Source organism: Felis catus, chromosome D4 (assembly GCF_018350175.1).
Source record: "Felis catus isolate Fca126 chromosome D4, F.catus_Fca126_mat1.0, whole genome shotgun sequence".
Taxonomy (NCBI): Eukaryota; Metazoa; Chordata; class Mammalia; order Carnivora; family Felidae; genus Felis; species Felis catus.
In genome coordinates this window covers 92,163,479-92,178,400 of record NC_058380.1, presented here as the reverse complement: position 1 = coordinate 92,178,400, position 14,922 = coordinate 92,163,479, and the positions used below count along the sequence as shown (strand labels likewise).

The 14,922-nt window shown below is 54.1% G+C and overlaps 1 protein-coding gene across 6 annotated transcripts in view; it reads left to right on the top strand.

Annotated features, from left to right (window-relative positions):
* The first annotated feature begins 5,045 nt into the window (after window positions 1-5,045).
* CAMSAP1 (calmodulin regulated spectrin associated protein 1) overlaps window positions 5,046-14,922 on the top strand; it is a 58,430-nt gene continuing 48,553 nt past the window's right edge. For 3 of the 6 annotated variants that reach the window (XM_045043414.1, XR_006589041.1, XR_006589040.1), the window contains exons 1-2: window positions 5,046-5,195; window positions 5,344-5,503. In XM_045043414.1, coding sequence (XP_044899349.1) covers window positions 5,344-5,503 — 160 coding nt within the window. In that variant the 5' untranslated portion in view covers window positions 5,046-5,195. Of the gene's footprint in view, window positions 5,196-5,343; window positions 5,504-5,954; window positions 6,013-14,922 lie in introns of those variants that run through there. The other 3 variants (XM_023243054.2, XM_045043416.1, XM_045043415.1) reach the window with 3 other exon arrangements.

Genomic DNA, 14,922 nt, shown 5'->3' with positions numbered 1-14,922 from the left:
ACACAGGCAGAACGGGCTCTTCAGGTGGGAAGGAAAGACTGCTAAGCGACAACACAGAAACAAATACAAGTGTCAACCTCACGGGTAAAGGTAAGTGTTTAGTCAAATTCAGAACACCCGACACTGTGAATAGGCACGTAAATCACTCCCATCTCCAGTGTAACACTTAAGACGAGGCAGTGGTATTAAAACTCACAGCAGGAATGATAATTTGTAAATGGATGCTCGATACGCAAAGGTGCAGAGTGTGATGTTAATGGCATAAAATGGGGGGGGGGAGAAGTGTGGGGCTCTTGTACCTGACTGCTGACCGAAGGTGGGTTGTCAGCTTAAAACACACTGTTTTGGGGGTGCCCGGCTGGCTCAGTCAGTGGAGCGTGCGACTCCCAGTCTCGGGGCACTGAGTTCAAGCCCCACGTTGGGCATAGAGATTACTTAAAAAAATACATAGACTGTTATATCTTCTTAACAGATAAAAAAAAAGCATACCACTGCAAAAAATAAACCACAAACGCAGACAGCGAGAGAGGAATAAAAGCACAAAATAATACAAAACGATGAACAAAGTGGCAATTCTGAGTTCTTACCTATCAATAATTACTTTAAATGTAAATGGGTTAAGTTTTCCAAACATAGGACATATCCTGGCTGAACGGATTAAAAAACAAGATCCAACAGCCTGCTGCCTCTAAGAGACTCACTTTGGCTCTAAGGACACACAAGGGCTGAGAGTGACGGGACACGAGAAGACATGCCTTACACACGGAAAGCCAGTGATAGCAGGAGAGGCTGTGCTCATATCACATAAGACAGACTGTCAGTCACAATTGGTCACAAGAGACAGAGAAGGTCGTTGTACAGTGATAATGGGGTCAGTTCATCAAGAAGATATAACAATGGTAAATACTACATATGTGTGTGTGTGTGTGTGTGTGTGTGTGTGTGTATACATAGAGTGTGTGTGTACCCAACAAGAACACAGAGCACCTAAATATTTGAGATAAATAGTAACAGACATCAAGGGAAAAACAGACATCCAGTATACAGGAGAGACTTTAATGTCCCACCTTTAGCACTGGATAGAGTGTCCAGAGAGAGTCGGGAAGGAAACAGTGTATTTGAACCACACTGTAGACCAACCCTCCAGGACAGATCACGTGCTGGCCTACAAAGTGAGTCTTAACAAAGTGAAGGGGATTGAAATCACATCAAGTATCGTTTATGACCACCATGGCTAGAAATCAGTAACAGAAGGACACGCAGAGAATTTACAAATACCTTGAAATTAAACAACACACACCAACAACCAATGGGTCAAAGAAGAAATACAAAAGGAAATCAGAAAGTATCCTGAGACACACGAAACACAACATACCAAAATTGACGGCCTGGAACAAAAGCAGTTCCAAGAGGGACATTTATAGAGACGAATGCCTACATTAAGAAAAAAGGAAAGATCTCAAATAAACACCTTAACTTTACGCCTCAAGGAAACACAAGAAGAAAAAGCTAAGCCCAACGTTAGCAGAATGAAGGAAGTAATAAAGATGATTAGAGCATAAATAAATGAAATAGGAACTGGAAAAACAATAGGAAAGAAATCAAGGAAGCTGGTGTTTTGAAAAGATAAACAAAACTGACAAACCTTTTGCTAGATTAAGAAAAAAAAGGACTCAAATCAACAAAAGTATAAATGAAAGAGGAGACATTACAAGAGACACCGCAGAAATACAAAAGATCATAAGGGACTAGTGTGGACAATTATGTGGCACAAACTGGATAGCCTAGAAGAAATGGATAAATTCCTGGAAATGTAGAGCCTACCAAACCTGAATCACGCATAGAAAATCTGGACACACCAACGGTGAGATTGAAAACATCATCGAAAATCTCCCAACAAAAAAAAGCTCAGGACCAGATGGTTTTACTGGTGAATTCCACCCAACATTTTAAGAATTAACATCAGTCTTTCTCAAACTCTTCCAAAAATATTTAAGTACTCCCAAACAAATAATCCAATTAAAAAATTGGCAAAGGATCTGGACATTTTTCCAAAGAGGACATATAGGGGTGCCTGGGGGGCTCAGTCAGTTAAACGTCCGACTTTGGCTCAGGTCATGATCCCATGGTTAGTGGGTTCGAGCCCTGTGTCGGGCTCTGTGCTGACAGCTTGGAGCCTGCTTTGGATTCTGTGTCTTCCTCTCTCTCTGCCCCTTCCCCACTCACTCTCTCAGAAATAATCATTAAAAAACAAAAAAAACACAAGGAAGACATATAAATGGCCAACATGTACATGAAAAGGTGCTCAACATCACTGATCATCAGGGAAATGCTAATCAAAACCACAAGGAGTTATCACCTCACCCACCCTCTCAGAATGGCTACAATCAAAAATGGAAGAACTGATGGGTGTCGGCGAGGATGTGGACAAAGGGGAACCCTGTGCACTGGGGGTGGGAATGGTGGTGCAGCCACTGTATGGAGGTTCCTCAAAAATTAAAAACAGAACCACCTTATGATCTAGCAATTCTACTGCTTGGTATTTATCCAAAGGAAACAAAACTACTAATTTGAAAAAATACCCGCACCCCCATGTTTGTTCATTACAGCATTATTCACAAGAGCCAAGACATGGAAACAGCCTGAGTGTCCATCAATGGGTTTTACATTTTTTTTAATTTAATTTTTTTAATGTTTATTTATTTTTGAGACAGAGAGAGACAGAGCATGGGATTTTACGTTTTTATACACATACACACATATATCTCACAGGCACGAATGAAATATACGAATACAGTCATAAAAAAGAAAATCCTGTCATTTGTGACAACACGGATAAGCCCCAGCGCATTACGCTAAGTGAAATAAATCAGAGAAAGACAAACACTGCATGACCTCACTGACATGTGGAATCCAGAAACCAAACTCGAAACAGAGAGTAGATCTGTGGTTGGCAGGGGCTGGGAGGTGGGGGAAATGGGAAGATTTCGGTCAAAATCGTTACCAACGTACAGTTTTAAGAGGAGTAAGTTTTGGGGATGTAATGTATAGCATGCTGGCCATTCAATACTTAACTGTACTCTTGAAGGTTGCTAAGAGAGTAAATGTTAAATGTTCTCAACACACACACACACACACACACACACACACACACACACACGGCAACCAGGTGGGGTATGGATGTTAACTAACCTGACCGTGGTAATCATTTCACAATAGGTACCTACATATAAGTACTACGTGTGCTGTGTATACACATGTACCAAAAAATTGTCACATGGTACAGCTTAAACTTACACAGTGTTGTATGTCAACTATAGCTCAGCAAAGTTACAAACAACAACGACGACAACAACAAAAAAACCCAAACCCCAAACTGATTTGCCACACTTGAAAAAAAAATTATATACTACGGCAAGGTGGGATTTGTCTCAGGAATTGTGAGGCTGGTTGAGTATCCGAAAATCAAATCAATGAAATATACCACATCAATGGGATGAATAAAAAGGCCTCAAGGGATCATCCCAATAATCACAAAAAAGCACCAGACAAAACCTAACACCCTTTCGTGATAAAACACTCAACAAAACAGGAATAGAGGGGAAACTCCCCAATCTGATTAACGCAGAAAACCCACATTTGACAGGGCACTCGGCAGTGGCTGACCGGATGCTTTTCGTCTAAGCCCAGAAACAAGACTAGGATGTGACTCTACTGGAGGCTGTGGCCAGGCCGTTAGGTAAGAGGAAGCAATACACGACGCGGGGATTGAAAGGTAAGAGGTACGACTATTTTCGATCACCGAGGTCATCATCTTGTGTGTAGGAATCAGATTTAGGGATAGGCTGAAAAACTGTCGGAATTGATAACACGTCCACCAAGGTTGCAGGATACAGGATCAATACCGAGACCCTAACAGTCACCCTTGACCCCCATTCCTTCTCTCCCGATCCAGGGTCCACATCAGGGGGCGGTGTCCCTGCTGAATTCCGTGCCCTGCCCACCCCCTCTTCCTTGACCTCGACGGGGTCTTTCACACGCTTTCCCCACTGTGTTCACAGTCACTCTTTGGCTGCCCATCCGGGGGAAGGGGTTGGAGCTCCCAATTCTGACCGGCCAGCACCCCCCCCCCAGCAGGCGTCCCTGTCGCCCACGTGCCGGGACTGCCCGGCCCCCGCCTACCCTCACCCCCCACCCCCGCGCGTCTGTCCTTGGCCGCCCTGCCCCCGGCGCGACCTCCACCGGGGCTCTCCGCTGGGTGCTTGTGCAACGACCGCGGGCTCCACGTTCGGGCTCAGGGCGGCGGTTCCCCGCCCCGGGATCCCCACCCAGGAAGCCCTCGCCCCTGCTCTCCGCGGGTCCTGGGTCTCTGGGCCTGGAGGTCTCGGGGGGGAGGGGGCGGCAGAGGCGCGGGCGGGGTCGGTGCCCACCAGGTCCCCCTCCCCCTGCTGCAGGCTCGGGGTCCCCGCGATGGTGGGCAGGGCGGCCCCGTCAGCAGTGCCTCTCTCCGGGAGGGGGAGACGCCGGGGTTGTGCAGGGGCCGAGGGGTCGCCTTCCCGGGGTGGCAGTCGGCCCGTCGGACGGCGGCTGGAACCTCCGGTGCGGACGGCCGGGTGCCGGGACGGAGGAGGCGCGGCCCAGACAAAGGGCTGCTGCGGAACCCGCCCGGGCCTGCCCACCAGCGCCCGCCCGCTCCGCGCGACCCGCGCCCGGCGCCCGGCGAGAGGGGCGGGGCCGCAGTCTGGCCCTATGCGCGTGCGGCGGTGGGCGGGGCGAGCGCGGGGCCGGGGGCGGGCCGCTCCCACTGCGCGTGCGGCAATGAGCGGGAAGAGAGCGGGCCGGAGGCGGGGCCGCAGGTTGACCCACTGCGCGTGCGGTAAGGGGAGGGGCTAGCACGGGCCGGGGGCGGGGCGGAGGGCGGCACCCACCGCGCGTGCGCAGGGCCTCGGCGTTGCGCGCGCTCCCGCCGGTTGGCCGCCCCCTCAGCGGCCGCCGCCGCCGCCACTGCCGCCGCCGCCCCTGCCCCCGGCCCGCGCACGCGCCCCCCGCCCCGGCCCGCGGCCGGCCCGCGCCCCTCACCTCGCCGCCTCCCCGGCCTCCGGGCCTCCCGGCCTCCGGGCCCCCTGGCCTCCCGGCGCGGCCCCGCAGCATGCAGCAGCAGCACCCGCGGTGGCGGCGGCGGCGGCGGCTGTGAGGTGAGGCCGGGGCGGGGGCAGCCTCCCGGGGGCCGCGGTGCTCGCGGGCCCGGCCCCCTCGCGGGTCCCGGCGCAGCGAGGGGCGCGGCGCCTTTGTTGCGGCGGAGGCCGGGCGCCGCCCGCGCTGCAGCGGCCTTTTTGTGTGCAGATGGTGGACGCGGGCGGCTGCCCGGCCGGGGAGGGCTGGAGGAGGATGGAGGCCGCGCCCGACGGTGCCGTGGACATCGTGCCCCTGGACCGCTACGACTCGGCCCGCGCCAAGATCGCCGCCAACCTGCAGTGGATCTGCGCCAAGGCCTACGGCATAGGTGGGCCGGGGCGGGGGCGGGGCGGGGACCCGGGGAGGGTCGGACCGCGGGGTCGGGTCGGGGTCGGGGGCCGGGGCGGGGCCGAGGGCGGGGTCGGAGCCCGGCGCCCGAGCCGCGGGGTTGGGCGCACCGGGGGCTGGGGGCAGGGGCCGCCTTTGTGCTCAGGGTCCCGGGCCGCGGCGCTGTGCCGGTCGCCTCCGGAGCGGGCTGCGGCGGCGCGCGGTGCGGGGGCGTCTGCGGGGGTCCATCGGCAGGTGCCGCGAGGAGTGGGCGCGCTCCCCTAGCTGCTCGGGGGTGGGTGCGGGGCCGGGCGCGGGGCAGGGCGCGGGGTCGGGCGTGGAGTTAGACTCCTGGTGGGGCTGGAGTGCAGGGGTAAACCCTGGACGCCCAGCCGCTCTGGATGCGCGCCGAGCATCCGACGCGGAGTTTCCTAACGAGAAATCGGTCTTTGAACGGATTGTGCTTAATGAGCATCCTTCCTTCGGTTAATTCCCGTTCTGAAGAACTAGGTAACCTTGGTACTGGATCCAGTTCGTTAGGCCCTAATATGCTTAGTGGATTAAGACTTTCCTGTTTCCAGCCCTTGGAATTTTACAGACCAAGTGATTCTCGTAGTGGCTTTATTAATACCTGGTGCTTTGTTTTGGGCACAAACTTGGGGGCTGATACTGTGTAATCTTCTGCCTTTTAATTTGAAGCCTGTTCAAAGATGGCCTTTACTCTGGCGCAAACGTGCCTGTTTCCAGAGTGACCCTGATCTGGAGAGGGCCCTTTGGGGAGGAGTTTGGTGGACCCGGTGTGAACGCTTGTGGAGCAGGGGTGCCCTGTGCCAGGGTCTCACCAGGTGGCGTGGCCGGGGCCGTAGGGAGGCGCCCTGCAAGTCCCAGCCATCCCATGCGTCGCCCCGTTTGAAGTTGGTTCATGGCGCGTAAGGAGAGTGCTTTCCTAGAGTTTGCGGTTGACCATTTTTGTTTATGGTTCCGTTGAAGACTGCTCGGTTTGTGTGTTGTGTGGTCCGGTCCGCTGCCACATCCGCGAATTTCGGTGCTTTGGGGGAGGCGTGGAATTGGTACAAGTTACATAGGAAACTGTACAGTAAGAGGCGAAGAGGAGCGCTGGCGTGGCCCCTTGGTATGGGGCAGTCAGGTTAAGGACAAGCAGGTGGCGTAGTCCTTAGCAGCCTCTGCTTCCTGTTGGCGGTTGGTTACGGTTCACCACCTCCGCCTCCGTCCCTCAGCTACGTGGTGGAGGCCCACAGGTGCTTGCACCTTCTGACACTGCCTTCTTACCTGTGACGTCCGGAGGCTCTTCCCCGCTTCGTGCAGGGTTCTTGCTTTCCCCCCTGCGTAGTATTTCGCTGGAGGCCCGTTCACTGTCCACGGGCGCTGGCCGGTCCGGTCCTTTGCTCTCGGGCACACGGTGCATTCTTGGGCACAGCTCCTGGGGCACATGTGTGAGGTGTTGCTAGTGTATGTATTTTTAAGATTTTACGAATGGTCATGACAAGTTTCTGGTGGTGAATGCTGCACGGACACGAATGCCTTTACGAAGCGCTCTCCGTTGGCTTTCGGGTTTTTGTTGCGTTTCACTTCGGCACTCCACGTGGGATTGGTCAGCGGTCTGGCAATGAATGTGCGCCTCTCAGGGTTGGTCTAGTGTTCCTTCCAGTACCAGATCTCGCCTTAATACTTGTCGACTCATCAGGTAATTAACTCAAAAACTCGTGTTAAAATGGGCCTTACGGTTTTGAAATCGTTAAAGGTAGGTGTTTATAGAACGTGAGTGCGTGGGGAAGGAGAGTAGGTGCTGTCTGAGCATCTAGGACTGTTGTACGTTGCCCATCGGTCACCATCCTGTGGCAGCGGTGTGCTCATCGAACTCTGACTTTAGTTTCCCTAAAGGAGAAAGTTTTTCCATTCTGTACGTCGATTCAGAAGGGGAGCGGGTGCAGTTTTTTTTCCAGTTGGGAGTCTCTTTAAATTTACAAATCTGGGAGATCCTAATTCGCGTGATCGAGAAGCCTCACCTTGGCTGAGCTGAAGCGATTTCGTGTATGTCATTGGTGTGGAGGTCACAGCCTGGGTGGAAGGTTCGGTGTTACCAGCACACAGTCTGGTCTTTGAGGACAGCAGAAAGGTGGAGGGGGGGATTTTGATAGGACGTTATAGCCCCCCCCCCGCAAAGTTCCTTTCCTAATCCAGGGGCCTATTCTTTGTTTCTTCTTTTGGACGTTTCCCTGTGTGTCTCCAGCTTAGTTTCCAGCTAATTAGACATGGTTCTTTCAATCAGCAGCTTTAATGGTGAATCAGCGTTGGGGGTGGGTTTGACGATGAAAATGGCTTCAGTATTTCACTTGTGTAGCTGTCGTTAAGCACCTAAATGAAACTGACCGGCGCCTTCCCCTTGTGTGGGGATTGAAAGCGAGCAGGCTGGCTAGGTGAGGTGCACGGAGGCGCCCTTCCTGTTTTGTGTTGGCCTTTTGGGGCTCTCGGTGTCTCCTGGGGTATCCTCTGGGCCAGTGCCTGCCATTTGTAGTAAGTGGGGAGGCTCAGGAGAGTCACCTTGGCCAGGCCTGTGGTGGCACGTTTCAGTCCGGGAAGGTTTCCTCTGGCTTCCGTCTCTGCTTGCTGCCGCCAGGACCGTGGGCCACCTTGTACTTTTTTTTTTTTAATTTTTTTTTTCAATGTTTATTTATTTTTGGGACAGAGAGAGACAGAGCATGAACGGGGGAGGGGCAGAGAGAGAGGGAGACACAGAATCGGAAACAGGCTCCAGGCTCTGAGCCATCAGCCCAGAGCCCGACGCGGGGCTCGAACTCACGGACCGCGAGATCGTGACCTGGCTGAAGTCGGACGCTTAACCGACTGCGCCACCCAGGCGCCCCATCTTGTACTTTTAATTTTAGATTTTGCTCCTCCGTTTTTGGGGCAACAGTTGTTTCACTGACGACGCTTAATTATTTCTTCTTTTTAAGAAATAATATATATATATATAATATACATATATATATAATATATATACATAATAATATATTGGATGTGTTGGGAGTTACTCATTTAAAAGTGTCTGCAAGAGGGGTGCCAAATAAAAGTGTCTGCAAGAAAGAGTAGAATCTGGGGTGCCTGGCAGGGTCATGAGTTCAAGACCCACCCTGGGCCTAGACTTGACTTTAAAGAAAAACCAAGTGTACAACCTGTGCAGCTGGGATGTTTTGCGCTGTCTTTCTGGGTGAGAGCTGTAACACGTCAGCCGTTTGAAGGAGTGGCTCACGGCACTTCCTCTCCCACAGAGTGCGGGGGCCTGCTGCGCTCCTGCCTGTTGATTTTAGCCCACGACCTTAGAAACCTAGGGGCATCTAGGCCTTGGTTTCGGGGGTAAGGGGGGGGTGGTAGTTTCTGTTACCTTCAGAGGGAACAACCAGCAGGGAAAGTGCTGGACGGCATTCTGCTGTTCGTGGACCTGTTGCTACGTAGCCGAGTGGTGGCGACTTACCCTCGAGGAGCCCCGGAAGCTGAGCCGAGGCCGACCACGGCTCCCCCCTCCGCCACCTGAACCGGGCAGGGCCGTAGGGGCCGCCACGGTCAGCCTTCTTTTTTATGGGCAGCACGCTGGGGTGGAGACAGGCTACGGGCCGTCTAGAGCCCACTGCTGGCGGGGAGTTGACACTCTTTTCCCCTCACTCTTGCGTGGGAGTAATCAGACAACTGACCCGAGCGCATGTCGTGCGATGGGTGGTCACGTGGGACGCTCTGGCTGGCACAGCCGTGAGGGCCGTCAGCAGTGCAGCCGCCGTGGCCTCCCCGCCCGGGCCGCGAGGAGAGCCTTGTTGATACCGGGAGCAATGTCTCTTTGTTGTCACCTCCCGGCTCACCACCTGGCTTTGCGGCAGTGACCTTCGGTCAAGAGGAGTCGTGTGCGCGGGACCCCTCTCCAGGCCCCACAACCAGAAATGGAGTGCGGCTGCCGGTCTTGTCCCTGGGCCAACGGGAGAGCCTGGGCCGTGTCAGTCTTGGTGCGGAGGCCCTCATCCGTGAGCAGATGGTCGTTTTTCACTTGGTGATTCACCCGGATTACTGCGTTACGAGTTTAGAGTGTATTTTTTAATAGTCTTTTGTTCTTGGCGAGGGGTTGGGTGCTTCTGAGACGGAGGTGATGCGTCCTAGGTGCACCTGCTGGGTCGACTAGATACCGAGGGGGCCGCCGCTTGGCCTTCTGGTGTGACTTTCCCTCTGCTTGGGGGCGCCGAGAACTGCCTGGTGTGTGTGAGCTCAGGGGTCACCGTTGTCCGGTTTAATGCCACGTCTGCAGCACTCGGCTACTCGCCACACACATACCAGCTGAAGTAGAGGGATGCCGTCTGTATTCTGCCGTGGTGGCCGGAGCACGGATGAGTTTGTATTTGTCAAGCTGCGTCCGTGTGCACGTGCCTTCTCTCCTGTCCCGGCGCCACCGTCTGAATGTTAATCAGAGAACTGACCCCCATCTTGAAGTTCGCACTGCCCTCATCTTTTAAACTTGAGCGACCCTCAGGGTGGTTGGCCACTGTTGTGTTGCCGCATGTTAAACTTGCGCTCACGTTCTTCCAAGAATCCTGGGACGTGTATGGTTTTATCTCACTTAGCCTCCTACCGGCTCATAGATTTCTCTTGCTGTTGATTTTTCTGTGGCCGTAGTGCTGTTGCGGGTACCAGCGTTCTTTTTCACTTTCTAGCTGAACTGCCTTTTGAAAAAGTCAGACGGCTTTCATTTTTCATCTGAATGTGACCAGGATGGAGCCAACGTGACGTTCGCTGAGCCAGTGACAGCCACGTAGCTGTCCCGCGTGTCATTGGCGCGCTACGTGACGTGCAGGGCTTGGCGCTGTGGTGCCGTCCCCTCGCTTGCTCGAAGCCACGGGCGTTTGAGCTACGCGAGGGGAAGCGAACTCAAGCCGCGTGGCGTCACCACGAGAGCCGTCTGCAGGCCGGCTGTGGAGCTGCAGGCGGGTGGATGGGGACCGGGCGCCGGGGCTGCAGGCGGCGGTGGGGGGGGGCGGCGTGGGGCCAGAGGCTCTGAAGGGTGGGTGAGGTGTGGGACCGCTCCAGGAGTGCAGGGGTGGCTGGCTGGCCGGGTTCTGTGCGGGCCAAGAAATGCTCGGCGGAGTGAGTAACGTCCCGATAGGATTTGCGGACGAGATAGTAGTGATTAGTTTAGAGGACCGTCTGGGCAGCGTGGCGGTGGCGTTCCGGGCCTGCTGGGGATTTCTTTGTGACGTGTGTCTGGGAGGGTTTCTGTGTAGGGGCGTGGGGCGATGAGAGACGGAGCCTGGAGGGGTTCCTCGGAGGGTGGGTGTGGGTGGGGACTGTCATCAGGTGGAGGAGTCCATCGAGGTGCGTTCCGGACAGTCGCGTGCGCTGGAGGGCTCGCTTCGCGTGGGTCTCTCCCGGCCCTGGAGGCTGCAAGTCCCGGATCCTGCTGCCCGCGGGGCTGGTGTCCAGTGAGGCCGCCTCCCGGTGTGTAGAGGGCTGTCTTCTCGCTGTGTCCTCACCCAGCTCTCTGGAGCCTCCTGATAAGGCCACCTACCCTGCTCGGGAGGGCTCCGCCTTCACAGCGCCCTCACCTCCCAGAGGCCTCGTCTCCGCTGCCGACACCCTGGGGGCTGCGTCTCCGCGGTGCCCAGGCCTTGCCTGTCTTGTCCGCAGGGGAAAGGAGAGCGGGGATGCGCCGACAGGTGTGAGGGGAGCAGAGCTCCCGAGACCGGCTTGGCTGACGCAGGGGAAGGAGGCAGGAGTACTCAGTCCTTCGTCCATGGAGCTTTGCTGCTTTCACGGCTTCGTCGTCACACGCAGAAGGGTCACCTCCGAGCTGCTCCTTCTGGCTCCTTTCCTCCCTGTGGCCTGGCCCTTTCTGTTGTTTACGCTGCCCGGGTCACTTACGTGCCCCTCGCCCTCTGTCCTGTAGTCACTAGAGACTCACGTGGGATTAACCCGACGTCCGTCCCGCGAGTGCCGTGCTGTGAACCCTGGGGTCCTCGATGGCCTCTCGGGGCTCGGGTGGCGCTGGCCACGGCCATGCACGCAGCCACCTGTGCTGCATAGCCAAGGAGATGGGCACCTGGGAGAGGAGCAGGTGCCGCGGCAGGACAGGGGAGGGGAGGGGGAAACTCCCCTGAGGGAGTCTGGAGTGTTCCCTTCCAGAAAGTGAGGTGTTTGAGACCCGGGCCTTTCGGAGAAGTCTCTGCAGGGGAGGTAAATGCCTGTCGTTTGGTTGGAATGCGGTGAGAATTTCAGTTTGGAGCTCTGAGAGCACCAGCTTCGGTGAGGTGCACTTGACGTACAGCCGGCTGCGCACATTTTGAGTGTAGTCTGACTTCTGCACCCCTGTGAACAGGATCACGGTCAAGGTTGACGGTTTTCACGTCTCCAGGGTGTGCTTGAACCCTCCAGCCGGTCGCCACCCGGAGCCTCGCTGGTCTGCGGTGCTGTGGATCCCGGGGGTTTCCTAGAGCTGCCTTCACCACCCACCGAACATGAACATCGGCTGCTCTCTGTTCTCTCCGTCGGCTTCCTTCACTCCGCCTCGTGTTTTGGAGCTTCAGCCGCGTGAGCGCGCCTTTTCGCCGAGTGCTGGGAGCAGCGGTGTCGGTGTCGTCCTTTGGCTGCCCGCACTCTGCTCCCTCCCCCGCTCGTGGACGGGCCCTCGGATCGCTTCCAGCCTGTCTGCCACGAACGGGGCCGCGGGCCGCCGCGAGCGCTCGCGACAGGTCCGTGGGAGCGTACGTTTCGGTTGTCTCGGGGCGAAACCGTGGAGCTGCTGGCTCACGTGCGTGTGCGTGACCGCCCTGCTGGTTTCCGAGGTCTGTGTATCCGTTCCTGTTTGCGCCAGCGAAGCCCGAGTGTGAGTCCAGGCGACCTGCGTCCTTGCCAGCACGTGGCATTGTCAGTCTTTTTAATTTTAGCCTTTCGAGTGAGCGGGTTGTGATGTCTCGCTGTGGTTTGGATGTGCGTTTCCCTGATGACTAATGATGACGAGCGTTTTTTTATACGGTCATTGGCCGTTTGAGTATCTTTTTTCAGTTGAGCGTTTTCTGTCTCTGGCCAGAGTCTTAAAAAAACTACACTTTTATTCGAGGCAGTTGTGCTAACGTGCATTTGTAAGAAAGTTTCGCCGGCGGTAACTTCTTGCAAAACCGTAATTGAATATTACAACCGGGAGAGTGACGTTGTGTGATCGAGATGTAGGACATTCCATTCCCACGAAGATCTCTTCAGTCTTGTTGCCCTGTTGTAGCCACACCTGCCTCCCTCCCTTCTGCTTGCCTGGGGTTTGTCTTGCTCTTCCTTTTCTAGTTTCTTGCGGTATGGACTCAGAGTATTGATGGCTTTTTTCTTCTCTGGGGTAAGCGTGTAGCGCTGTAAATTTTCTCCTTGGTGCTGCCTTAGCCGCATCCCACGAAGGTTTGGTGTGTTGTGTTTGCATTTTCATTCAGTTCCGTGTCCTTGATTTCCTTTGCTGCTTCTCCTTGACCCGTGAATTTTTTGTGGGTGTAATTTCCACGTGTTGAGATTTTCTCGTTTGGCTTTTCTGTTACTATTTTTAGCGTGGTTCTGTCGTGGTGAGGTGACACTCTGTAGGGTTTCTGTTCTTTTAAGCTTGTTCAAGCTTGTGTTCTTGCCCAGGGTAGGGTCTTTTTGGGTGGATGTTCCACGGGCGTTGGAAGAGATGTGTTTTCTGGTACTGTCAGTGGAGCCTTCCACACATACCAGTGAGGGCCTTTTGGTTGGTTGTACCGTTCAGATCTCTCTCCTTGTTCATTTTTGTCTAACGGTTCTGTCAGTTGCTGACGGCTGTTGAAACCCCAGCCATACTGCACACTGTGTATTTCTCTTTTCAGCTCTGTTTTTTCCCTCACGTCTGTGTCTCTGTACTTGGGTGCATGTGCATTTAGGGTTATAAGGTCTTCCTGCTGGGTTGACCCTTTTACCCTTAGGTACCTTTCTTTCTCTTCGGTAAGTTTCTTTCTACTTTATCGTATATTCGTACAATTTTTCCTGCCTTTTTAAAAAACTTTTTTTTAATGTTTATTTACTTTCGATAGAACACAAGGCGGGGGGAGGAAAAGAAGAGAGAGAGACACACGCAGAATCCGAAGCAGGCTCCAGGCTCTGAGCTGTCAGCACAGAGTCCGACGCGGGGCTCGACCCCACAGACCGCGAGATCGTGACCTGAGCTGAAGTTAGTCGCCCAACAACTGAGCCACCCAGGCGCCCCAGCTCTTCTTGCTTTGTTTGTTGACAGTGTTTTCCTGGTATAGCCTTTTTTTTATCCCTTTGTTTTCAGCGTATTGAAGTCGTTGAGTCTGAGGCGAGTTTCTTGTAAACAGCGTATAGCCGTGTTGTTTACATATATGTACGTATGTATATTTTATTTGTTTTGAGAGAGAGAGAGAATGTGAGAAGGGGAGGGGCAGAGAGAGAGGGAGAGAATCCCAGGCAGCCTCCTCACTGTCCGTGCGGAGCCTGGCACGGGGCTCCGACTGCCCAACTGAACCGTGAGATCATGACCTGAGCTGAAATCACAAGTTGGAAGCTCAACCAGCTGAGCTCCCGGGTGCCCCTGCCTTTTTTTTTTTTTTTTAAAGCCATTCTGCCGATCTTTGTCTTTTACTTGGTGCATTTAGGGTATTTATATTTAATGTGATTGTCAATAGTTAAGGCTTACATCTGATGTTTTAGTCTTTCCTGTATTTCTTGTTCCTGTCTGTCTGCCTGCCTGCCTGCCTTCCTTCCTTCCTTCCTTCCTTCCTTCCTTCCTTCCTTCCTTCCCTCCTGTGGATTACTTGACTATTTTTTAAGATCCCGTTGTGGTTTATATGTGTTGTTTTGGGGTGTGTCTGTAGTTTTCTTAGTGGTTGCTCTGGGTGTGACCGTATTTATACGTGATTTCCAGCAGCTCTCCAGTTGCCCCTTCAAGTGAGGTGTGGAAATCTTTTCTTCCATCTTTGCTCTCCCCGCCTTTAAATGCCATTGTTGTGAGGGTGTGCAGGCGTGGGAGTTTTGTCACCAGATGGAATATAGGAAACTCACCATTGTATTTGCCCAAATGATCTGTACCTGTCACTCCTGCTCCCTGGTTCTCAGGACCCCTTCCTTCTCATTTTTTTTCTATTTGGGGAATCTCCTTCCACCGCTCTTTAAGGTTTGCTAGAGATGAGTTTTTTAAAGTTTTCCTTTGTCTAAGAAGGTCTGTAGGTCTCCTTGCTGCCTTAAGGAAAGTCTCCCCAGCTGTGGAATCTGGCTGACAGCTCTTTTCGGGCAGCGCTGGAAAGTGACGCGCCCTCCCTCCGGCCCCGTGATTCCGAGAGACCTGCCGTCCCCCAAGCCTGTGGCCCCGTTTGGGGTGCAGTGTTTCCCTCCAGCTGCTTCACGATGACGCCCTTC